This window comes from Pteronotus mesoamericanus, unplaced genomic scaffold, assembly GCF_021234165.1.
Source record: "Pteronotus mesoamericanus isolate MK-2021 breed Mesoamerican mustached bat unplaced genomic scaffold, CSHL_Meso_final contig_52, whole genome shotgun sequence".
In the NCBI taxonomy this organism is placed as follows: domain Eukaryota; kingdom Metazoa; phylum Chordata; class Mammalia; order Chiroptera; family Mormoopidae; genus Pteronotus; species Pteronotus mesoamericanus.
This window is the reverse complement of record NW_026555189.1, coordinates 7,271,523-7,298,291: the sequence shown is the minus strand read 5'-3', so window position 1 is coordinate 7,298,291 and position 26,769 is coordinate 7,271,523. Positions and strand designations below refer to the sequence as shown.

General features: G+C 46.6%; 1 protein-coding gene across 1 annotated transcript in view; it reads right to left on the bottom strand.

Moving 5' to 3' along the window:
* Nucleotides 1–3,355: 3,355 nt before the first annotated feature.
* CFDP1 (craniofacial development protein 1) overlaps nucleotides 3,356–26,769 on the bottom strand; it is a 103,975-nt gene continuing 80,561 nt past the window's right edge. Inside the window, exons 6-7 of the mRNA XM_054579175.1 lie at nucleotides 13,491–13,649; nucleotides 3,356–3,625 (exon numbers count right to left, since the gene is read on the bottom strand). Of these exons, the coding sequence (XP_054435150.1) occupies nucleotides 3,535–3,625; nucleotides 13,491–13,649 (250 nt within the window). The 3' untranslated portion in view covers nucleotides 3,356–3,534. The remainder of the gene's footprint in view (nucleotides 3,626–13,490; nucleotides 13,650–26,769) is intronic.

The following is a 26,769-nucleotide window of genomic DNA, read 5'->3' as shown; positions in this document are numbered from 1 at the left end:
CGGAAGTGATCCACAACAGTAAGGAGTGAACTAAGGGTCAGAAAAGGTGCTTCAAAGTCTGGGAGGTGAGGCGACATAGGAACAAGCACAGGATCTTAGGAGGGGGGAGCAACTTTTCCTATACCAGGGTTCCCTCCAATACATTCCTGGCCGCCGCCGGACCTGCAGGGTACGGAGCGGAGCTCTGAGACCCCCTCATTCTGTCCTGGAAAGGCCAGAGCGCTTCCAAGTCTTTCCTTACACACAGCTTCATTCTGCCTCTATGGGGCAATTTTTAAAAAATGGTTTATTGTGAAAATTTAAATCTATATAAAAGTAGAGCAAATACTGTAAATAACTTGATGTACTCCTCACTCAACTTCAAAGTTACCGACACATGGCCCATCTTGTTTCAACTCAAACTCCACCCACTCCTCTGGAGCAGTTTTGAAGACCAAATGGAGGAAAGTCAGCTCATTTATTACAAAGAACTGAGTGTGCTGGTACCACTGTTGGCTGACCTATCACCTGGTCTTAATGCCCCCACCACTCCCTTCCCTGACCTCCACAGGTGGTTTTCCAGCCTCCCCCACAGCCGGGGGCAGTGGGTGACCCAGCGCTGGCCAATGACACGTGAATGAAAGCCTGCTCTGAAGCTGCTTTAAAGTCTCATTGTGAGAGGATACATGTGCGTGTGCTGATTAATAGCCAGAGGAAGATGCTTTGTCAGTAAGATGAACTTAGTTCAATACAGGTGCTTTTAAAGTGATTACTTGCAGATCAAGAGGGAGGCAGCTTAAGTCAAGGGAAATGAAAGTTTTAAATGTGAAAGTTTGGGGACACCAAAGGAAGGATCTACAAAGCAGGGAGGAAGCGCGTGTGTAACTAGGAGGGTGCGGTGAATAGAGACTCACCAGCACTGGATTGCCCCCTTTTGTCTCCAACTGTTGGGAACACAAAGAGAGGCTACGGATCATCGTGAACAACTACTGGCTCTAGGGACCCCAGGCTCCAGAAACCTATCGTGAGCCAACGGATGGACACTTCCGTCTGCCTCCTCTGACTGACAGTTAGCAAATAGATGGAACCCTGAGAAGTCTCAACATCCCTTTATATCAGGAAGTAGCCAGAGCAGTCGTAGCCCTAAAGCCCACAAAGATTTGGGTTCCTAATGCCTGAAGGGGGAAAATGTTAGAAGCTTGTAAATAACTTTGATTAACTGCCTCGGGCCATGTGTCTGTTTTTAACAGGGTAACAAGAGGTGGTCACGCCCTCCCTCAGAGGAGTATGAACCACCTTCTCCCACCAAATAGATTCTAATTCCCTCGCCCCACCCCACAGGTTATATAAGACCTCAGGACAAAAAGCCCACGCCTTTCTCACCCACCTGGCCTAGGCCTGCTCTTTTCTAAGAGAATGTATCAGTAATAAACTTTGCTTACAAACTGAAAAAAAAAGAAAAAGGTCAAATAGCTACCCATTCGCATTCTTGACAAGCTGCCAGAGTCTGTAAGAAGATGGGACTAGGCTACAGGACTTTTCAAGAGACTCGTGGATGTGTGAAAAGTCATCAAGTGGAGTTCAGACACATGCAGCAAACCGGCTGGGAGAACTCGTAGTAAATCAAGGGGCAGCTGAAAAATAGCAGAGCTTTCTGCAGAGTTGTGACATTAATCTGATGCAGAGGACAGAGAAGCCTGTGCGAGGACTCTCACGACAGAGCTGACTTCTCTCTCAGTGCCTGGGAGCAAAGTGAGAATAGCAAACCCACTTGTGCCAAGAGCCCAGCATGCTCTTGCAGTGTGTGTCTTAATTCCATAGGCTTCGAAGGTGTGAAGATTTGCTAAAAACCCTAATTTACGAGCTCAGCACCGTTCATTCTACAGGTTTACAACTCATTCTTCAAACTGGGAGGAGCCACCTCATGTCTGCGGCAGTGGCGGCTGAGCTGCAGAACTGCGCGAAGGGGAATGAATGCTGGAGGCCCTCAGGACTCCAGGAGAAAGGGCGACAGTCCCCCGTAGGGCAGTGACCAGCGGATGACGCACAGAGGACGCCACGCGGCGGGACTTGCGTCTCAGTCTTGGCTGGCGGCTCCTGTGGGTCTTGACATTCTTCCCTCATCAAAATGCTGGCTGCTCCTAGATCAAAGGACTCTCCTGTTATTCGGTGCGTCACAGGCCCCCTGTTCTGATGCTGGACTGAGAACGCTCCATCGTGACTTCTAGAATCCTTCACTCAAGTGGACAGGAACAGACAATGTATTCCAGTCACACGGAGCCTGTAAAATATTTTTCGGAGAAGTAAGATCCCTGACCGCGTAGAGTTGAAAGCCAGGTCTTGGTTGCCCAGAGCTTCTGACCACACACTGGATGGGAGATAAGTGCTTATGCCACACAGGGGTGTCGTGAGCACAGCTTCTCCCTGTGAGGTGCTGGTGTTACTCATGCCATTGACAGACGAGAAAAATGGAGGCTCAGAAAGCTAAGCTGTGGTCAATGCCTCAGAGCCGGTAGCTGCCCGGGCAGGGACTGGACCCCGGTCTCTAGAACCCTGCCTTCCCCTGGGGCGCTCCCACTCCCCAGGACCAGGCTGCGGGGTTTACGGCCTTATTAATATAAAGTCTGGGATTTAAATTTTCCTGAGGAGTACAAGAAAAATAGCCTTTCACAGTCTTCTTTGACAAACCAAAAGCGAAAGAATTATTGAGGTAGGAGCACATCTGAAGTCAACTTCAACTTTGGGAAGAGGAAAAAGGGTGAAGGTAAAAAAAATTCCTAATTCTTTAATAACATATCCTTATTTTCAGCCTTTCTTTATGCCATTGATAGGAATCTCATTCAGCAGGGAAAGAGATGAGGGGAGACACGGGGACGGAACCAAGAGCAGAACTGCCCAGGGCCCTGGCGTCCCTCCACTGCGAGGGCGCCGGCTGCCGTCAGCCTGCGGGGCCAGGCCGACTTCGCGGAGAGCCCCGCGGCCCTAGAAATCCCCTTCCTGACGGGGCCAGCCGGGGCGGCCTGGGACGCACTGGCTCGGCCTGCTGGGCTCTGCCGCAGGGTAAGGGCAGGCAAGTGGTATCATCATCTTCACCGGCCTCTTACAGGGGCAACCTTTATTTTTAAATTATTTTCTAAAAGATTTTTATTTATTTATTTTTAGAGAGAGGGGAAGGGAAGGAGAAAGGGAGGGAGAGAAACACTGACTGGTTGCCTCTTGAATGCGCCCCAACCATGGACCGAACATGCAACCCAGGCGTGTGCCCTGACCGGAAACCAGACAGGTGACCTCTCGCTTTGTGGGACGACGCCCCACCCACCGAGCCACACTGGTCAGGGCAAGCTTTTATTTTTTTACTTTTATTTTTTTAAGGACAAACTTTTAAAAGTAAAATGAATGAAACCACGTGAGATGGAGATACAAAGACAGAATTTCGATGTAGAAAAAAGGCCTTGCTGGGCAACACTGGAGGAGAAACACCAGAGACGTTTCACAGACGCACAAGAAGCTCACATTGTAAACAGGATTAAGCTGCTATTGATTCCCCCCATAACATCAGGGTTTCATTTTGCTCAGCCTGAGATCTCGCTCAATTTCAAACTGCCTGTGATCCACTCGGTCTAGAAAAGCTTTCCGTTCAATGTACCTAGAAGAAAACGAAAAAGATGTTTGTCAGCAGAATCCAGTAAGAGAACACGTCTCTGCTGCACTGACCCGTCCCCCCAGGTGTGAACAGGTCCACGGGGGCAGTGGGATCACCGGTTAACAGCAACTGCAGCCAGATGACCGCGGCTGGGCCGGAATGACCACCTAATTGCTCTCGGTACCGGGTCCTCACATTTGGTCTAAACAAGGATGTTTCTGGTTCAGGTGTGAATGCAAATAAAATGAAAAAAGAAAGCAACAACTTGTCTTAGGGAAAATACATGAGGGCTTAGTGGCAGGAACATGTTGCAATTTTGTAACAAGGCTTTAAGGAAGGACACATACCAGCTCAGCCAAGCCAAGTTCAGAGCCCAGCGTGCTTCCCCGCTGGTCAAGGACTGAATGTGTCTGAGGCTCATTTTTCTCACGAGTGAAACAGTAATGCCATATTCCCTGGCTTTAGTGCTGTGCTGAGCTGGTGGGGAGAGGAAGCTATGCATCCTGCATATATACATGAAAATGTCAAAAAAGGTCATCCAAACATGGTAGTAAAAACTACCTCCCAGGGCTGCAGTGAAGAGGTACATAAAGTGCTCACCTCAGAAGGTATTTAGCTGCCTCTGCTCTTTCCTCCTCCTCGCCCTCCCTCCTCTCCTTCCATCCTCTCCTTGTACCTCGACCCACTGGGGGCCTTAAAGGGGCGGGGTGATGCTCCCTCCTCTGAGGCCAGGTTCAGCGGACTGATGAGGAAGGCTTCCCTGGGCGCTCCCAGGCAGGGTGGGAGGGAAGCACAGGGCTGGCGCAGCCCAGCAGACGCCGCTGCATGTCAATGCTCCTTCTTGCCATAAAGTGTGTGGCCATTTGCCTGAGGAGGGGGACCTCTGCTGCTAATTAATCTACTGAGGAAAAGAACGCCATCGAAAGTGGGACATATTACTTGAATCTCTGCACCAACTTCTCTTTTGTTGCACTGTGGAAAAGGTGCACCGTCTCTCATTACGAGGCTGTTATGTTTATGGTGAGAACCTTACCAGGTTCAGGAACCGTGCTCCTGTTCGGAGTGCGGGGCCCCGCTTTCCCTCTCGCAGCACCCTGGGACGTGCAGCTCGTCCGAGCGCCTTCCAGCCCAACCGCCCTGTGTCTTAGGCCACGGAGGCTCGGCCATCTGCCGGCTGTGTGACCGAGGAAGCCGCACAACCTCACCCATTGGCTAGCGTAGAGTAGCTGCTCAATAAAGTGGCAGTGACTGCGGTCACCATTATTTTGGGAACCTGGTTTCCACTGAGGTTGTGAGGACAATCGATCCAAGAAAGCAGTCAGCTCTCCAGAAGCATGTTATCAGCAACAAGTAGCCACCGCCTGGTCTGGGGTGAGGCACGAAGGGGCCGTGTCAAAGCTGCTAACTAGAGGCCAGAATGGCTGAGAACACGAGGGCAGGGCCTGCTCCTAGGTTTGACATCAGCCCTCAGGGTCAGGCTGTCAGATTTCGCAAGTGAAATACAGGATGCCCGTTAAATTTGAATTTCAGATTCCCTGGTGGACAGGGAAGAAGCCACAGAGACTGGGCCCCATGCTCCCTTTCAAAAGTCCTCACTCGAGGATGTGTTTTTTGATTTTAGAAAAAGAGGAAGGGGGAGTGGGGGGAGAGAGAGAGAGAGAAAAACACTGACGTGAGAAACATTGATCAGCTGTTTCCTGCATGCGCTCTGACTGAGAATTGAACCCTCAACCCACCAGGTATGTGCCCTGACCAGGAACTGAACCCGCGATGTTTTGGTTTGTGGGATGCTCTAACTGAGCGATCTGGCCAGGGCTGGACCCCTTTTTGATACAGAGAGAAAATGGGAGACAGACAGGGAAATAGACACATGACAGAGCAAATTCCCCTTCCATCTGTCACCAAGGGACCGAGGATTCTCCAGTGGGGACGCTGTCACACTACAGCAACCATGTCTCCTCAGCCGCGCCCGCTGGCCCCAGGTGACGCTCATGATGGGGACCAGCGTTCTGACAGCAGTGCGCTTTAAATGCCCCTTGAAGTTCCGGCGGGAAAAAAGGGGTGACCTGGGGTTCCAGAGGAATTTAGGGCATGTTTCAAAAGAGCCATTACCCAGGGCTACCTGTCTGAGAGCGAGCGGGTCATGGTAAGGAAAAAAAGTACGACATGCGGGGTTGAGCATTTGTTGAAAGGACAAAGCCAGCCCCATTTGCTACTGCGGCACCATTTGCCTGGCAGGCCTGTGACCTTGTGGAACGTGACTGCCATCTTCTCTTCTGAGCTTGTCCCCAGGACTGGAAATTACTGGGAGCAAGAACAGAACCAACTGCTCCTACAGCCACAGGCAGAAGACACTGGAACAATCTGCGGCCTGGTATCACAGTGCCCCAGCAGCGCCCCGACGCCTCTTTAATCCGATAAAAGCCCACGGCCCCCACCACCCTCGGGGCTGGTGGCTCTCTCCACGCCAGGCCCCCTCCTTTCTGGGAGAGTGAATAACAACCTTGTTCTCTACACTTCCTTCTCTTTGGGGATTCTTTCACAGCCTGCATGACCAACCACCCTAACGCTGTGGTCTTTCTTTTTGACTTTCCTTTAAAGAAGAGAAGTGATACTTGAATTAGGATGTACACCGAGCATGAACACAGGCCTTGAAGGTTCCCGATGGCTGTGCTGGGTCCAGCTGACCTTGAGACTATCAAGGCTGAAGCCAGGCTGGGCGCTAACGAGGCAGATGCGGGCAGAGCTCAGGGTTGGGAAGGCCTCAGGTGGCAAAGAGGGGCACATGTGCAGAGTGCGACTGAATTCTCAAGGGCACTCCAGACAAAGGCCATCGAGACAGGTTTGGCGACTCCATTTCCCCATTCACGGCCATCTGCAGCTGCTAATGGGATCCTTGTGACGGCTTTGGTTTACTGCCAAGAGCTGACCAGGCAACATTTCTATCGGACACGGACACCCCCACCACTGAGACAGAAAAGATGCCAAGGATGAGGACGGCTGTGACACTCACTATCTGTGTGACACGGGGCAAGATACTTAATTTTCTGTGCTTTATTTTTCTTCTCCGTAAACAGGAATAAAAATTACAGTACCCTCTGATGATACAATGAAACCACAACAACTGCTTTGTAAACAATAAAACCCTAAATAGCCGTGAGCACTGCGGGGTTCTTGCTTCCCATTTCTCACTCGACTGGTCGCTAAAACGATTCAGAGCCTGGGACAGCTGAACAGGAACCATGGGATCGAATGTTCCACAAAGAGGAAAAGCGCGTGGGGAAAGCCCCTGCTCTGAGGCGGCCTGAGGACGCGGCCTACTTAAACTGAGCCTCAGGAAGTGTCCGGGCACCTTGAGCAGGTTAGTCCCAGAACAGAGCTGCCAGCTGACAAGTGTAACGGTGCCTTTCCGGCCTGTGCCCAGCCCTCCTGGGGACCCAGGCTGATTCGCCCCAGTCCACTGGGAAGCCGGGGGTGGGGGTGTCACCCTGTTTCACTACTATTGCGCTATGTGGCCCATTTAAGAGGCCGCAGCTCTTCACTTTCATTAATAAAATATGCTAATAGGATCAAAACCTCAGGGATTTTCTAGCTTTTCCTGTCAGAACCAGGTTACACCCAACAGGCTCTGACATCTTTTTCATCTTTCAACCCAAATTGCTTTTGTGCCACCAATTTTCTTGAGATCCAGGCCAATGAGGAGGGAAGGAAAAATGGAAGAAGAGGACAAGAGAAGGGTAGAAAATGTTTCCAGGAAACATGCCGGCACGTACTTCTGGAAGCCCATGCCACAGACGAAAGGGTGGCCACCCACCCTCCCGAGACATCAGAGGTATGTGAGGGTGGAAGCGCCCAACGGGTGCGCTCACCTCCAAAAGCTCCGTCACATGGCTGGTCACCTGCCCACAAGAGGCCTCCTGCCTGCTGGTCAGGAAAAAGAAGCGCAGTCTGGGCCAGGGCCGCCGCAAGCGGGGACAGAACTGGGGATGCTTCAGGGCAGTGTTGTTAGTCAGCTGCGAGCAGAGCCAACATGCATTCAGTGCAGCATAAACAGGAGGAGGAAAAGGAGAAACTCCAGAAAGCCACGGGCAGCAGAGGCGCTCTGAGGCCCGAATAGATGTCACTGCCCTACAGGGCGGCGTGTGAGCGGAGCCCACCCTGGAGGTGTCTGAGGGTGTGTGACTGACACTGGGCCACCCTGAGCGCGGGAGGGGAGGAGACGGGGTGGGCAGGGGACAACTCGGGGGCCTGGGAAGCAGGGTAAGGAGCTGAACGCTGATTTCAGCAGGGAAGTGGGGAAAAACGGTTTGTATGTTTTAAATAAGCACTTAGCTGCCATGTGGAGGAGACTGGAGGAAGAGGGGCAGGGGCGGAAGCAGGGGGCACAGTGGGCGTCTGCAGCCTGCACTGCAGGGCCGGCAGTGGGGCTGGACACACAGGGGTGGGCCCAAATGTTCTAGCACAGAACTGTCTACTGGACTGTCAGGATATGAGTAAAGAGAGAGGAAATCAAGGAGGACTCCTAGGTTTTTCTTTTAACAGTTGCCTAGATGGCGATGGTGCCATTTTTTGAGAAGTCTCAGGGAGGAGAAAGCAGGAATATAGTTTTGGATGTTAACTTTGATGTGTGTTTTGAACGTGGAGATGTCAAGTAAACAGGTGATGTGGGAGTCCGGGGATCAACGGAATGGCAGCTTTTTGGGGGGTCATCAGCAGAAAAACAATACCGAACCCGTGGACCTAGTGCGCTTTGTTAGGGGAGAGAATGTGAGGAGAGCTCAGCCCTGGGACTTCCCAAGTTTAAAAACTCTGAGAAGGAAAGGAGGTCAGCCAGGGAGAGTGGGAGGAGAGGCCCCCGAGCTGCATTTGCCACCACTGTGGAAAGTATTCCTAAAGGAGCAGGAATGTTGGCAGGAACATGCCAGAAGGCCGCCAGCCCCGAGGAGGCCCCGCAGACTCAACTCTACCCCAAGAGCCAGCCCCGCCAGGTGTGGGCTCGCCCACGTCTCCTTGCTCTCCTTTCAAGTTCCTGTTCCCTCGACATTACGGTCTAGTTGTGCCTCATTTTGAACTTGACATAGACTTATACTGTGTATATTCTTTTGTGACTTGCTTCTTTCACAGACTGACCTAATGGACACGTTGGTTTTTGTCCTTCATAGAAATGAAATCATATACTCTTTGTGTTATATAATTAAAACTTGCTCATGTTCATGTTTGTTGCTGAAGAGTATGCCTGTGTATGAACATATCACATTTTGTCACACAACTGACAGACGTTGAAGCTGTTTCCAGATTGGGGATATTATGAAAAGTACTGTTCTTTAAATTCTCACGTGGCGTTTGGGGAATATATAACTGAGTTTCTGTTGGGAACATGGCTAAGAGGGAAACTCCCAAGGCAACTCCTAAGGCACAGGGAATAATTGCACTGAGCGTCAGTAGATAATACCAAATGGGACGTTTGAATTTGAATTGTTTTATCTCCCAGATAAATTAAACGTTTTTATCATGAGGAGACCGCCCTCTTTATTTCTGGTAATGTTGCTGCCGTAAAGTCTATTTTATCTAATATTAATATGGCTACGCCAGCTTTCTCTTAGTTAGTATTTGATTGGTTTATCTTTTCTCCAATTTTTTTGATCAACATTTCTGCATCCCATTGTTTTAGATAAGTTTATTTTAAACAGCAAATAGTTGTTTTCTATTTTTTTTCAATGTGTCAATCTGTCTTTTAACTGGAGCATTTAGTTTATTGACATTTAATGAAAGGTCTGATAAATTTAGTTGTAAAATTACCACCTTATTTTGTGCTTACTTGTCCTTCCTGTTTGGTTTCTTTAATTCTTTTTGTGTCTTCGTTCACAAATCATTTCATTATTCTTCCTCCATTACTCTGGAATTTATACACTCTATTTCTGTTCTAGAAATTTCAATACGTACACTTAATCAACACTTTTACCCTCCTCCTGGATAATACAAGATCTTTGGAAAACTAAACTCCCGTTACCCCTTCCAACTTTTATGTATTTGTCGCCTGGTGTTTTAACACTATCTTGCTATAAGAAAAAACCCTACCAATGTATAAGACATTAACATTATTGTTTTATATGGTCAGTGCTCATTTAAATTCAACAAACATATGCTTCTTTGTCTGCTTGGGGCAATCTGTCAGCTTTCATTATTCTGAAAATGTCCATGTTTTCCCTCATTCTTGAAGGAGTCTCTCTCTCTCATCTTTATCTACACACATGTAACACAGAAGTCGAGGTTGGTAGTTGTTTATTTTTGCACTGTGAATAGATCATTCCAGAGTCTTTGGCTTGTACTGCTGCCAATGAGAAGCTGTCTGTCAGTCTAATGCCCCTCCTTTCAGAGAAGTCTCTTTTTTTCTGGCTACTCTTAAGATTGTTCTCTTTGTCTTTGGTTTTCTACATTTTCACTCTACTACGTCTAAGTTTGGATTTCTATTTTATTTATCCTGGGGTTCTTTGGGTTAAAAAAAAAAATCTATAAAAGAGGTGTCTTTCATTTTTTCCCACTTTGGCCTCCAAATTGCTTAATTTCCCTTCCATATTTTTTGTTCTTTTGGGTAATTTCTTCTGTTTTCCAGTTCATGGATTCTCTTTTCAGCCAGTCCAACTGCTATTAAATCTATCCATTTAGTTTTTAATTATGGTCATTATATTTTTCATTTCTAGAAATTCTGTTTGTGTCCTTTTTAAATCTGCTAGGCCACTGTTTAAAGTTCAAATGTGTATCTGATATTTCCACTGTCTAAAAATTCTTTGCAGATCGGATCCTGTGTGTGCTATTTCTCAAGGTGCCTTGTTCCCTCCTGTATTTTAAGATCACAAAATTGCCTTCTAAAAAATTGGAAATAATAACCCATCTACCTTCAAATTCCATCAAGTCTTCACAAGGGAAAACACATGCTGGCACTTACTAAACTAGAATTACCATCAAGACACAAAAAAGCACAATAATCTTTTAACCTCAATCCAATCTTATGTTAGTCAGAACTGCATAGCAGGAATACTTTTATCACCAGTCATGGCCTGAATTCTTGTACATGAGGTAGATTTAAATATAGTGTTTGTAAAAAAGTCACAGTCTCATAATAAATAGGGCAGACGCCAATCATTACTCACAGGTAGCTTTTTTGAGACATTACCCACTGCGGCCTTTCCCCCTCCTTTGTTCAGGAGGGCACTCTCGTTCCAGGGGAACACTTCTTGGGATTCACAAAGGGGATCCTCTCCCCAGGTGATGCCTTTGCTTTTGTTGGCATCTGTGCAGGAAAATTTGGGGGGCTAATCTGCTTCTGCTCAGAAAGACCTTACAGGTTTGGTTTTCGTACTTCCCTCCCTTTGATGCTGTGGCATTGGGTGCACTTTTCAATAGAAATCTTCTTGCCCTTCTTGATACCCCATTTTGAAGTCAGCTCTCTAGTTACCATGTGCCGCAAAGGCTAACCCAGGAGCTGGTTGTCTTGCTCTCATCTCTAGAATTTTTAACAAGTGTTATTACACTTGTCGGGCTGACATTAGTTCTTCATCTCTAGAATTGTGATGTTGTGGTCTAAGTGCTCTTCAGCCCTGGCTGCACATTAGAAGCAACCTAAGGAGCGATTTTAAAAATATAGATAATGATGACTCTTGATTTAGCAGCTCTGCATAGGGTGACCTCGCCCCCTGAACTTGGAAAAATCCCCAGAGGATTCTCGTGCTTAGTCAACATGAGAACCACAGCTCCGGTCCCTTCCCTGGACTAGGGGCTGGGCCCTTTCATCCGCCTGCAGGAGCCAGGAAAGGCAAGTGAGTGGCGTGGCCGTGCACACTGGGAAGAGCAGGTGAAAGGAGCTGAAGGCAAAGCACAAGAGTCACAGATTTGCCTGGGAAACACTCGATCAGACTCATGGAAATCCTCTGGCCAGGGGAAAAGTCTCAGAAAAGGAGGGGAAAGCAGAGCACTTAAAAGTTGCACATGATCAGTTGTTCCCTAACCCAGTTACTTGATTTTCATTACCTGAAAAGTCCTCCTCATGGGGCAGACATCTTTTTAATTTTTTAAAAAATTTATTTTAAAGAAAGAGAGAGAGAAAGATCAATTTATTGTTCCGTTTATTCATGCATTCATTGGTTGCTTCTTGCATGTGCCCCAACCAGGGATTGAATCCACAACCTTGGTGTATCGGGACGACACTCTAACCATCTGAGCTACCAGGCCAGGGTACAGGTATCTTTGGTCTCGTTTTCTCTTCCACTCTATGTTTTATTAATCTCCCTTATCTTTAACAGCACCATTTCTTATTTTTATAAGATCTGTATTAACTCAAGCAGAATGAACACACTGTCCAACCCAGACAGTCAATATTCGGAGAAATAACAGAGTGTAGCGCACACTGGCAGCTCCCCTGCTGCCTTAGATCTCTAGGCAAATGTGGAGAAGAGGAGGGGGCTGGGAGTTACGAGAGCTCAATCAAAGAGTGGGGAGGTCTGGGGCGAACGTCAGGGGCCTGCTCCCGATGACAGCGACCCTACGTGCACTGCAGCCTCGGCCTCCCCCGACGGCCTGGGCGCTTCCGCTCCTGTCCTGTGGCATTCTACCTTTGACAGACTGACCTAGAAGTCTGGTAGTTAAACAAGCTCATAAAGTCAGTAAAAAAAAAATTTTTAAACCTACTGATCAGCTTCCAAGTTCACTCAAATAATCTTGAAGCCTAATTTAAAATACATGATACCCCCATCCTGGCCAAGTAGCTCAGTTTCAGTGCAGGTTTGATCCCTGGTCAGGGCACATACAAGAGTCAACCAATGCCTGCATAAATATGTGAAACAACAAATCGGCGTTTCCCCCCTCTCTCTTTTCCTCTCCTCTCTAAAAAAATCAATTAATAAAATAAAATAAACTATATGACCCTCCAAATAATTCTCTCACTTTATTATAGTTTAGCTTAGAAATAACCTGAATGCCTACTACTTAATGCACAACTTTAGGTGATAGGCACTCTGTAAAGGGCTTTATGTATATTACTCATATATTACACACATGTTACATTTATTTTTTCACAAGATCCTTACAACCACTGAGGGTGGTATCATTATCCCAGTTTTACTGGTGAAGGAGCTGAGCCGCAGAGACGCCCCGTGTGCAGCAGGGAGAGCCCCCCGCCGAGGGGGGGGGCGGCGCACCAGGGCTGTCCCACGGCTCACACAACACGTCCTTTCACTCTGAGGGCTGGAAAGTGCTGACCTCGAGCCTGGACCCACTTCTGTAGTAACTTTGTTCCTTAGTCCTTCAGAGGTTTCCAAGTACTCACTGAACACTGTTTCTCTCTTGATATTCCTAAACACATAGTTTATGGACGTCCTCTTTATATTTCAAAGTGAAGAGGAAGGCGGTGTAAGTGATAGCCAAGGGTGAAGCCCCATCCTGGGTCATAATGACATGTATAAAAATAAATCCCACAATAATGAGACATCTAGGCACCCTGTTGGCTGCTTTTGAAGCACTGGGCTAGCCTGGCTTCTTGGAAGGCCAAATAATTCAGGTCAGGCCAAGACCGATACAGTGAGCCACATCTGACCACGTGAATAAACAAGGTGACTTACAGTTCACAGGAGCTGTAATTCAGCAAATTCAGCTTGGCAGACATGACCGTCCCCGAGGGAAGTGTTGCTCACATGCCCCTCCCTTCCTGATACCCCTAGCATTTTTCTCTGCCAGGACCTGCCCCACTTAGAACAGAGCTTTACTGACAAACCCAGGTACTCACATTTTTCATTTAAATTGGGTGGCCTGTCTGCAATAAACTATTTCAGAGTTCTTAGGATTTTTCAGAGGACTGTAATCAATTCATTCTTACCCTTCCTTCCCTCGATTGTGGATGGCTAGCTCTTCACCGATGCCCTCTTCCTCCTTGAAGCTCTCCCAATCCAATTTGGACTTCTCTAGGGTGCTCATCTTCTGCTTCTTGGCTCCAATTTTCCCCAAAAGGCTGCTCATGCCACTTGATCTTTTTAATCTGGGGAAAGCGAAAACATGAAACAGGTAGCATGTGAAAACTATAATCTCTTGATTAATGTTTTTTTTGATAGGCACAGGGCTCCCCAGATTCGAGTTCTTTACCTTAACGGGGAATGTTCATATCCAGGGTACTTACTGTCTGGTGTGGAAAACATGTTAAATAGACCAGAATTCTGAGGTCTTTTCCCTGCTTAACATCTCTGACCACTCTAAGGACCTGAGGATAGAAAATCCTGAGCACCTCTGTGTGCTCTGACAGGTCTCTGCTTGCAAAGAGGGAGAAGCGCAGCATGACTTAGACACGGCTTTAGGATTACATGCCTCAGTTCATATTCCAGCTCTGACTGTAGGCTAGTTATTTAACCGTATCTGCCTCGGTTTCCTAATCTGCAAAGTGAACAGTTTACTCACGGGGCTGTAGAGTACCTTATTTGTAAAGTGCTTAAAGCAGCACCTGGCACAGAGTAAAGACACAATGAATGTCAGCCATGCCGAACCACTGTCACGGCTTGTGCACTACAGCCCCAGGGGATTCTCTCGAGAGAAGGAGAACCAGATCCCAGCGCTGATGATCAAGAAGTCACAATTTCTTGAAAGGACTCTGAGATCAGTTTCCTTTCAGCTCCTCTGAGTCAGGGCCCTGGTTTTTCCCAGGAGGTGGAGAACATTCCTTACCCCAAAAGCAAATGCACAGCCTGTGTTCTATTTGCTGGTGCTGCTATCATGGTCTGTGGGAGAAACCCCATATGCCCAAGGTCAAGTCTTAGCAGGCCAAATGTTTCCAGTCAATGTTAAATTAAATGTATGAGATTAAATAAGAATAACAGAATGTAGCTAGTGAGAAGGTAGTATTATGGGAAGGAATATGGCTTTCAGTCTCTTTATGAAACTAAGGCAAGTTATATACCAACATGCAGGAAACTGGAAGTTATTTTCTGCTTTCTTGGGATATGCAAGAGTTAAAACATTTAAAAGTCTCCATGAGCTAACATCACAAGGCCTACTGATAACATCAATTCCTTTCTCTTGCCTAGAATGCTGATTCTCCAAGTGCTTTCACAGACCTGTTCTTCCCTTTGTCTCACTGGGGCCTGTGTCTCGGAGTTGGAGGAGGACGTTTTGAGATGGCTTGGGGTCACACTGACCATTCTGAACCCCCACCTCCCTGCAGCGCAGAGCCGGTCACCACCTCTGCCCTGGAGCGAGCTGACAGGCCAGTGTCCGCACCGCACACAAGACTTTTGGGGCTGAAATACTTCCCTCCAAACTCTCATGGTATTCACCTTGACTGAGAGCCTGTTAGCTTCCCTGTTGTGGTTACATCCCACTGCATGCTGTTAGCTTAAACCAACTCAGAACAGGCCGGCCAGGCATCCTCATCCTCAAGGTTCAGTGACAATAGTTTTCTTGAGTTGGGCAAATAAACAAAGTTTGAAGAGGTCAGTGATACAACAAAGGTCAAACCAATAGAAAATGCAGATCCAGAATGACGCAAGGTCCTTCTGATGCCCAGTGCAGTGCACTGAGCTGTCTCGCCTTTAAGGTGAGGATTTACTCGAAATATTTTCTGACAGCTATTTTACTTCCCAATTTCTATAAGCATTTTCCAAATAGTTCTTTATCAGCTTTTAATTCACATCTTCTAAAAATTCTTTCCCTACAACAATCATCTCCATCAAAACACACACACACACACACACACACACACACACACACACACACACACGGTATTTTTGGTTCGCAGGCCGGCACTCAATCCACTGAGCCACACCAGCCAGGCACACATTATATCTTAACAGGAGCAGAGCATAAATGGGGATTTAGAAACTTAGTATGTCAAGTTGTTTTACTTCTCATCTGCCCCAATGCCGCTGCCTTGGATCTCACTGCTACAGTCTCTTGGCTGGATAGTTCGGCAGAGTCTGCACCCATCTCTCCAACTGCTCCCTCCTGGCATCTATTCTACTGCTGTCATTATAGTGACTTTTCTAAAACACACACGTTATCAGGTCTACTTAACGTCTCTTCCTGGGCCCATATTGCTCTTGTAAGTATAAACTCCTCAACTTGCCAAGTTCTTCCTGATCTTCTCTTGCCTCACCTACCTTTGCAATCTTTGCCCCAACTATACAATCTTGAATCTGTACCTCACCTCTACCTGCCTCCTCGCCATTCCTCTGGTCCTGTCTCCGCTTAGAAGCCACTCCCTCCCGCAAGCCTTCCAGGACCCTTCCTTCAATCCCTAAATTCACTACCTCCTGGTGGTGCTTCTATTGCACCCCAGTTCTTTTCCTATTAGAGCATGAATCCTTTCCACAGCAGATGCTTGAGCACTCTAATTTCAGCTGACCCCCGCCCTGGGCAATTCTGAGCAAGCTCCGAGTCATTGTTGACAACATTCCACCAGAAGCACACACCTGGAGGCTTTCCATTTCTGGCTGCAGGACCTCCTTTGACCTTGCCTACGTGCCACAAGCACTGCCTGCACACGTGGTGGAGTTCATGCTTTGAGGCACCCCTCAGGGGGACAGGAGCTGGTGGCCAAATGGCCCCAGCCTGCTGTCCTCACAAAAGGCAATTCTGGGAAGTAATCTGAAGGCTTCTCAGAAGTTCTGATGGCATTAGGCTCCTGTGTCCTTGGAAATGCAATCTTGGATTGGCTTTTTTTTTTTTTTTTTTTTAAGATCTTATTCTTTTATTTTTACAGAGAGGGGAAGGAGAAAGAGAGGGAGAGAAACACTGGATGGCTGCCTCTCCCAGTTGGGAGCCTCGCTGGCAAACCAGACATGTGCCCCGACCTGGAACTGAACCTGCAGCCTTTCGGTTTGAGGGATGATGCCCAACCCACTGAGCCACACCAGTCAGGGCCAATCTTGTATTGGCTTTTCTTGCTTCCCTGTCTCACTCTCCCACCCCGTCTCTCCTGCTCCCTGGGATGACTTCCTAAATAACCTACCTGCACTCAAAGCCTCATCTGAAGTTCCGCTTTGAGAGGAGTCTAAGATGTTTAGGAGAAACATGGTTTTCCTTGTGCATGCTCTCTCTCTGAGGATACTCCAAATCTCTCTAGAGAACATGGATATAGTTGTGCAAATAGTGGGCACTTGATAAACCCAACAATGCCACCTAGATCACAGTGCCAATTAGTGAGAGAGAATCAGATCTTTGTAAAATAGTGTTCAGAACACTTTTAAATCAGGAAATTCTAAGTGTAGCAATTTCCACTTGTATTCACCAATCAGCTCTCTACAGCCCAGGGTTTCCCACTGTATCTGGGCAGCATCACAGACTTTGGGCACTGCTCTGCCCCTCAGCCGACAGCTCTGATGGTATTCCCAGGTTCTAACACCTTTTCCACATATCACTTTGAAAAAACTATGAGAAAATGATTTTTTTGCTGTACAGCAATGAAGAGGCTTCCAGCAAAGCAAAAAGCCATAATCCTTCTTTGCTTTGTTCACCATTAAACAGCAGCAAAATGAAAAAAAAAAATTAGCAAAATATCACCTGTGCTATTACGCTTTAGGGGAAAGCTAGATCTGCCTTCACTGGATCATTAACATGGTTTATAATCTCCTAATTTGATAGTCTTGAAAGCAAAAGTACCTGTCTTTTATTTGAAACTAAATCAAAGTGGATGACACATTTATAGCAGCACCCAGAACACACAGAGGCTCACGGTAACTGAGAGGCTGGCACTCCCGCCCTGGGACCCGGCACGCGGGGTCCCTGCAGGCCTCCGAGCTCTCACACTCACTCTCTCACTTCGACGCGGCTTTAGCGGCAGGGCCCTCGGCCCTACTTCTGCTGTTGAGGTTCATCACACAGGCTTTCAGGGAAGCTGAGGCAGGCAAGAAAGAATCAGCTGCAGGGCAGGGGCTGCTGCTCTCTGGGCTGTGAGGGGACACTGCAGAGGGCGCCGCAGCGGCGTGTCTCCCTCTCTCCGCACTGTGGCATGTGGAGGGGTACGTCAGCTCTGGTTTCCCATAGGCATTTGGCAGCTGTGTCGACTAGGAAGCAGTGGAGAGGGGAGGTCAGAATTCCCTTGGAGACCTCAATGCAGTTCCAGGCACCACTGATTTCTCTCGGTTCTGGATCTGAAGCCACAAGGCCAAAGTACTACCAGCAAGTTGGCTTTGACAGGCCACCCCCACCCCCACCCCCAGTGGTGGGTTTTTCAGTCTTGCTTCTAATGTGTGGTGAGAGCTGTGTCACAGAAAACCACAGTTTTTCATTCAAAACACTCCTCATCTACCTTTTGCAAGTCAAAATCCAAAGAAATGCACCATGCACTTGCTCCCTCGCAGAGTATACCCAGAATGTTATACTCAGACATATCCGGTGTATTGCTGCCAAGAGTTTTCAGTGTAACAACTCCTCCTGAGTGTCACGCTGCTTTACTGACCTTACTGCTCTAAGTGCCATCCTGTCCAAGGAGCACAGCCTTCGCTCTAAGCAGCAGGCTTCCCTGCCCTAAGAGAGCATGGCTGAGTGCAGTAGGCACGTTGCGGGAAAGACGTTCTTACCGAGCTTCTCTTTCTTCTCTTTTCTGTCCAGTTAGCTATCGATCAAATCAGCAATTATCTTCAATTTCCTTCCCACCTAGCCCGATGACCTCTCCCAAACCAGATACAAACCAAGGCCTCAAACAAAAACATTCAGAAACTCCGAAAAGTAAAAGGGACAAAAAAGGCAAAATGATAGTCATCCTTTTCCTCTTTGAATTCAAAGCTTACAACGATAATTTGCTAGAATTTATTGTTTCTCTTTAGCTCCAGAAATATAAGCCTAACAAAACCGATTGCAACGAAATGGTAAACTCCATCCTGCTAAGTCTGTCAATAAAGATACTACAGTAACTTGTTTGCTCTGTTCCAGCCTCATGAGCATGGACTCAGGTTCACCCAAACGACTGTAGCAAAAGTGCTCTTCTACCTGGCCACCTTCAGTGAGGTTCTGGATCCTGCTGTTATTTTATAAGAGTTAAGGGACTGGAAAAATAACTTAAGTGGAACTAGAAAGAAAGACAGAACACAACTGCTTGTGAAGGGCAAGTGGGAACATCTTTCCCTACTGTCTTTAAAATCAGCTCAAGCACCCCAGCCTTCCCATAGAGAGAAGTTTAGGTTTGGGAATACATTTGGAGTCATTCATTCATTGTATTCATCCAACAGAGATTACTGAGAAATTAATGTATACCATACATTGTGCTTGGAACTGGGGACGCAATGCAAGGAATGATCTTTGACTTCAAGGAGAAAATATAAGAGATGAGATAACCATACAGGCAAACTGTAACCACATATTACAATGGCACCTAGAGGGAGCAGCTGAGAGGCAGTTTCAACCTTATTTTAGAGAATCCAAGAAGGATTCCAAGGTTAAGAAACCTGCCCCAGTTCACAGTGGGAGACTTGGGACTAGTACTCAGTGCTTTTGACACCCAGTCTGTCTTCTCCATCTTGCTGATGCTCAAGATGGGGATAGATAACCTTTGGGGATACTTTCCACACTCCAATTTCCATCATTGCTAATTTGGGGGTGGGTATTCTAATCTTCCCCGTTGTCCAGGAGCTCGATGTACACAGGCCCATGTCTTACTCACTCTTGACCCAGTCGCAGTGTAGCACAAAGCCTTGCCACAGTACGTGACTGCTACATGTTTAATGAACTAAATCCCCATGATTTGACAATAGACTTACCTAATTTTTTCTCATAACAAAAAGATTCAACACTACACTTTAACTGGCAGGCCAGAAAGGTAGCTTCAAAACTGGACCAGCAAGGATGGGGTCAACGCATATGCTTGGAAGCACTATTGATCTTTATTTAGAACTTCAACATACAGAGCCTGGCTCAAATCTATGCCTTCCATCTCGTAACGTGTATAACCACTGAAATGCAAATTATTTGGAACAGTTTCTTTGGCAGAGATATGCAGTTTCCTTAGTATTTGTCATCTGTTTACAAGGCAGGAGTGGACTTTTTTGTAGCTCATATGCGGACTATTTTCCAGAGCCTCCCAAGGATCTGGAACTGGCATGTACATCCTGAGTAATGGGAAGAAAGTTTATGATGGTAATTCTTCAGTGAGAACTGTCTGCTTGGAACCACTGTTCTCTTTCAGATCTTTGGATTTAGCTGAAACCCATAAGAAAGAAAAGTAAAGCCTCAATTTTGGGCCAATCCCCAGGCCAATTTTACTCCACACCTGTGTAAATCTCTAAGCAATTTCCCCAAAGCCCAAGACCAGACCACTTAAGGAATGGACTGGGAGGAAGCAGTACATTAGGCAGAGTTTAAATCCCACTCACTTCCCAACCTTGTACTGACGGTACTGTAGGGGACATTGGGTTCACTGGAAAACCAGAAGTAACACAAGAAGTCCCAAATAATCTTTAACATTCTGTGGCTTGAAAAACTGTTAGTACTCTTAAATCTATTATTGACGTTGATACAATGCCAGGAAAAAAAAAAAGTGGCATCTATCAGCAAAAGTTAAATAAAAGCTGGCAAATAGCAGCAGCCTCACAGTTCTTCTACAAATAGAAAATGATTTGCTACTCAGTTTTATTGCTCATATGTTAATCCAAGAATGAACTGCACTTGTCTGTCTGATTTGATTTCAGCTGTTCTGTATCTTTATACGCATCTGTGAAATATACCCACTTTATTTGACGTTTAAAGTTTCCTTTGTCTCCTTTAATCTTTTATTCCAGCATGTTCTCCTACCTTTTCTTTTGTTTTGCTTGTTCGATTTTTTGGCATTGACAGCATTGCTGATTTTTTTGAGTACAGGAAGGTTTTATTATATAACATGGCAAGTTTAGGGTTTGTCTTTCCTGAACCAAGTACGTCACATAGGTTAGGCTGGGTACTTCTCACTCCACCATCGCTTGGTGGTGGGCACATAATGCCAAGACAGTCAAGGACTGAAGATGCTAAGTGTGGTCCAGTAAGCTGGTAGTCTCTCCTCTGAATTAATTTGTAATTAATTTATAATATGTAGGATAATACTCTCAGGAAGTTCAGGAAGTTTTCACTGCGTATTTCTAGTGCCCACTCTATAGTACCCTGACCATGTCTAAGGATCCTATTTGAAGGACAAATATTCAGAAAATCCCAAATGGATGATCAAACTCCGGCTGTAAGAAAGTCTCTAAAAAGCGTAAGGGCAGAACTTAGAGACAAGGCCAAGGCTTATGATGACCAGCGGGGTCCTAGATTGAATAGGCTGATGGTGAGAACAGAGGTCTCCGGCCAACCCAGAGGCATGCAGGTGTGAGGGTTAGGTCTCACGGAGGTCAGTGGCAAAGAAAAACCCTTCTAGCCAGCCCACCGGACCTCTAGAAAATGACACTTGTAAATTTCATTTTTCTTTTGTCCCATTCTCCTGTGGTTTCATCTCATTCCCTGGGAAAGAGATAATGCCACATCCCTTCCTGCCTCTGCTCCAGCAATTTCCTTCCTTGCGCCATTCCCATGGTGGGGGACCCTGGCAAAGCAGGGACAGGCCTCCTTCAGAGCAGCTGGGGAGTGAAGAGGGCTGGGGGCTGTCCAAGGAGGAAATGTTTAGTTTACTGGGAATGAGGATGGTGCCTGGGGAGGCGGGATGCTTTCCCCCTGAGGTGCAAACTGCTGTTGCTTTAATTTGTATAATCAGGCACAGCTGGGGAGAATAATTTATTGACCAACAGGCCATTTACATTTCTGAGACAGAATTTTAAAGTAATTATTAAATACAGCTTCTAACAAAGCCCATAATGACATTTTTCTTTATGCAGAACCCTGGGAGCTCAACTGAGGAGGGCATAGCCTGTTTTCCAGATACTGGTTCCATATGGGCTCTTAAGCAATCACAGCCACAGAGGCAAAGAAAAGATGAGGCTGAATCAGCATCTGGCAGCTAACAAGTCAATGGCCTCTCTGAAGGTGAGCTTTGTTGTCTTTCTGTGACTGCGCTAAGCCAGGGTGGGGCCGGTCTGCGGCCTACCTGCCTGGGCTGAGGACCGGAGCCGTGCTCACCTTAAACACTCCCATTAGGAAAGCGCGGCTGGGCAAACAGCACATCTCTCAAACTAGCGAACTTGAGAAGCAAAGCCCTGGGCACGGAAGATAAATGTGCTGTGATTATGAGTTGTTTGGCTAATTGTTGATTAGGGAGTTGGCATGATTTCTCAAACCTCAGATTCTTTCTCTTTGATGTTCAGCTTTCTTTTTCTTCCAGGCAGGACTCTTATCATTTCATGAAAATATCTGAGGATGTCAATATAAAATAAATTTTAAATTCTTGGGCACCGCCCATGTCAGATCAGGTTAAAGTTTCAGGGTGTGGGGGTGTCTTCAGCCAAACCAAAACTATTCCTTTAGTCTGACATCAGAGAGACCTCACAGGGAATACGACATGCCTGCGCTCCCTTTCTAGAAATGGGTGAGCACATAAACCGCATGGCTTCATGTGAAACTCATGAGTTGGCTAGCATACACTTTGCAAAATTACTTCCCCTCCTTCCCAAACTTCTCACTGCTACTAAATAGGCATGCTAAATTCCAAATGAGAAGGCCACAGACGTTGGACACAGCTGTGATTCCTGACACGTCACAGTTCCATCTGGAGAGGAATATGTTTTATGGTCCTTTCATTAACAAGGCTGAATGGTAAGAAAGGTCATTTTTAGCACTTGGCGCTCCCGCTGGGGCCTGCCTCCAAATCCCTCTCATGATGGCATCTGCCATATCACTCGCTCACTTAGTTGTGAGGGTATCTTTTCCTGCCTTTTAGAAGCCATAATGCTGCTAACTCAGCGGGCAACTCGAGGCTCAGACCTCAGCCTGCCTCCCTGGGGCGGCTCCCCCCGCCTCACGTGCCAGGGCACACTCTCATCCACACCAGCAGTTTACCCTTGTCACAGCACCCCTCACCACCCGGGATTCAGAGAGCCCATGGGAAGCAATTATCTGCACAAGGGTGATCAAAAGAAGGGGGCTTTTTAAAGCCTGAGCCCGCAATGTCACTTTGCTAAGGCAACGCAATGGATTTCAATAAAGAGAAATATCTGTTTCCACATAGTTTGGTAGAGAAAGCAAAAAACTTTCTTTTTATTTCACGCAGGAAATGGTTTTCATAGATGCTAACCTCAGCTGGGCAATCGGTATAACCACAACATAGTTTCTCTTTAATAAATGGAAGATTTTTACCCATTGCATCACTGACCACAAACAGAATTCCCACCCTCCCTCTCTAAGGCAAGAGAAACCAGTAAGTAGAGCCTCTCTCCTTAATCTGCCAGCCAGGGTTGCTCAAGCCAGCTTTTTCATTCAGAGATGTAGATTATTCTTCACGTTTCCTGTCACCCAATCCTACTCCTGAGTGATGGACAAACCTTGAACGAATCCGGTTTCTTTGCACTCTGGGATCCCCTCAGAGCACGCGGGTCACCATGTGAATGTATGACTGTGCGTCACAGCCAAAAGGTTAGAAACAAGGTGCTCGCTGACGAGCGGCCAAAGGTCTGCTGCAATGAAGCTGGCCAACCCCGCCACACATAGATGGTTTGAGAGAATTAAAACAAAACTCATGTGATCAAGTAAAGATGCGACGGGTGAACTACTAAATTCTTTGATTGGCCCTTTTGCTCTGGGAAACTCGGCCTCACTCTGGCCCTGCTGTGAGAGCGAGGCTCCTCGCCCCGAAGCCAGCCGGGCAGCCTGTGAGAGGCTGTGAGCCCTGCTGGGGGCCCGCGGCCCCGTGATGCCCTTCCCCTCGCTGTGAGGCTCAGCTGGTAATTCGGCAAAGGCTGTGTGAGCATGTTCATCGTTGTCCAGATAAAGGAGGGAGGCTTGGAGCTGGGGGACACTCACTGACAGTCTCATTTGAATGACACAACCAAAAGGGCACACATAACCCCTCCTCCCACTTGCAACTACCTAGCCCTACTGAGGAAGAGTCTTCCTCTGAGAGAGAAGATAATGAAGACAATAACCCAAGCTATGTATGTTACTGAATTTATTTGTATTCTTGAAAGAATGCCGGAAAATCTGATCACCAACCATTTCCTCTTCCCAGCTTTACTGAGATATAATTAACATACTAAAGAATCCACCACTTAAAGTATACAAGGTAACGGTTTTTAGTATATTCAGTTATGCAGTCATTACCACAATCTAGTATTAGAACATTTTGCCGCCACCCTCGAAAAAAGAAAATACCCTCACACTGATTAGCAGTCACCCCCAACCCTCAGCTCTAGGCGACCACTAATCTACTTTCTGTCTCTATAGATTTGCCTGTTCTCTCAGCTAATACTCTTGAATCACAACTTTAAGATTTTCAAATCATTCAGAAGCAACATGTCTCTCAGCTGGTATCTATTACAGCTTCCTATAGGGAACACATTTAAATTTTGAATTTGTCCTCTATATTATGGTCACATTTAATCTCATAAGGGCCAAGGAAATCAGAAATCTAGACTCTCAGACAAGAGTACTGGAATCACTGAGCAGTCTGTATCGCCAAGTCCCACATATCACCAATATTATTTTGGAGCTGTGTTTTTAAAGCAGTGGGGTACAGTGGCTTTGCTCACTGGACAGAAACCTGCCTCTGCCAATTAATCTTTTAAAAACAAAAAAACCTTGGGCAAGTTAATTTCTCTGAGCCTCAAGTAACCAATTAGTAAAGTGAGGATAATAATAACTACCTTGAAGAGTGATGATTACATGAGCTATTAGTCAACTCAACCCTTATTTACTTAGTGCCTTCAGTGTGCCAGATTCTTTGCTGGCCACTAGACATAAAGACATAGATTTCTTACCCTCATTTAATTCATTTGCGTAAGAGACAGATAAGCAAACAAGTAATTACATTACGAGAAAATGGCTGCCCAGTAAGGGCAGTAGGTGTGTATTGGCGTAACTGTGAATTGGGGAAGGCTACAGAGAGGGAGAGGGAGGTGCCTAAAATGGGAAAGATGAGAAATAATTTGTCAAGGGGACAAGCTGGGATTAGAAAAGTCCAGAAAGAGGTAATAACGCCTGTAATGTATGTGAAAGCACTTAGCACAATGTCTGGCACATAGTAGGTAATCAATACTTTCTGCCACCCCCAGTCTTATCCTCCTTGAAAAGATGCTCTCTAGAATCCAGAGAGAAATAAAAATCTTGCTGCTGCTGGGAGAAAATTAAAGGACCTCAAACTTTAGTAGGAGTTGTTTTTTCCCCCGAGGCTAACTATTCTTTGGCAGCTAAGTAAATTTTAAATTTCGACTTCTTTTTTTCCTCATTCACTTTTCATTTTGAAAAATTTTAAACCAAGGAAAGTTGGTCTCCTTTAATCTAGAACAGTCCTGCGCCCTCCCCGCACCCAATATTACCTGTAAAATGGCCCAGAATTTGGACTTGTCTGTCGGCTTCTTTGAAGGCATCTGGGAGCCTTCCAGCATGCGATTCTTGGACTGCTTTTCTCCACCTACACTGACTTCGGGAGTGACTTCATCCAGTCCCATGTCTTAAGTACCAGTTATGTGCCTCTGACGCCCAAATGTCTTATCTTCAGCCCGGACCTCTCTTCCTAGCTACAGCCATACACACCCAACTGCCCAGTGGACACTTCCACGTGGATGCCCATGGACTTCCCCTAAGCAGCTTTCTACATCTTAGTAGCAGAGGGCAACACCGGGCCCAGCACTTACCTCTCAGACTCCCTCTCTCCTAAAACTCCCCCCATTCACTCCACCTCAGGCATGTGCCCACCCTAGAGGCCCTGCTTCAAGTCATTCCTTCTTCCCAAAATACTCTCCTCCCAGATGGCAGTTTGGTTAACTCCCCTCACCTCCCTCAGGCCATCTTACTCAGTGCGGGAACCTGCACGCACACCCCACACTCCCGATTCCCCGACCCTCCTCGGATTTTCTTTTCTCCACAACGCTTGACATTTTCTAACACACCATGTAATTATATCTGTTTATTGCCTGTCTCCCTGCTGGAATGGAAACTCCACAGAGGCTGGAACCAACCAATGTGTTTTGTTCACTGATATAACCCAAGCACCTGGCACAATGGCTGGCACATGGTAGGCATTCAATAAAAATTTGTTAAAAGAATGTATGAATATTGGGAAAACATATCCACTTTGTACGTTATAAATCGATTCCAATACTGATACCTACTAAAGTAAGAATTCTCATGTTGGCTAATCTTGTAGCTGCTGCCCATCCTTAGCTAGGTTTTCTACAGGAGAACTAAGTACGTCAGAGCAAGCACAGGAAAACATTTGTTCATTGCAACAGATGGCAGACAGCCCTGAATGACTGTCAGTAGCCTGGAATTTGTCCTAGGCTGGCCTTTGGCACCACCCCACGAGAGCCTGAAGAGTGTTCAATAATCCTGTCATTAACTATAATCTGAGGTACAGGGGCTAAGGTATCTTAACTGAAACACAAATGAGGGACAGAATTAAGGGCAATGCTGGACCAATCTTTTCTTTTACTTTTTGTCTGTAATAGAATTTGCAGAAAAAAAACAAAGTGACTATGTGGATTTATTTTATGTGAAAATGAAGCTCTGGAACAACCAGGTCAGGGGACCTTCCAGAAGACTTAGCTGTGTGTGGCAAATGAGTTTTTCCCTTGCTATTGGCTACCTCACAGCTGGGCTGCTTTTGTTTGTTTCTGGGGAGGGAACTAGTTTAAAGTCATATACACTATTACATCATCAGCCAGAAGCAATGCCTGAGTCCAGCCTTGAAGCTAAAACCAAACTGGATGGATGTAATTGGAGCAATTACCTCACTCAATACTCAGCCAACAGAACAACTTCTTGTCAGAATCTGCCACAAAGAATTATTCAGGTTTCCTACAGGCAGCAAACTGAGCTAAGGCAGAGATGACCACTCCCTCCCGCTGTCACAATCACCACAGGAAGGTAAGAGAATTGTGCAGATACTGACTCCCTCTATTGTTCCATGGGAATCTGAACTGCGGTACACAGGAGAAGGGATAAGATGGTAAAGAGAGAGGCTAGGAAAAGATGCAATAAGAAACTGGTGCTTCTCACTGCTGGGGGTCTTGGTGCCCGGTGAGAATCCCGGGGGGTAAAAGAAGATCCTGCAAACTTCCAGG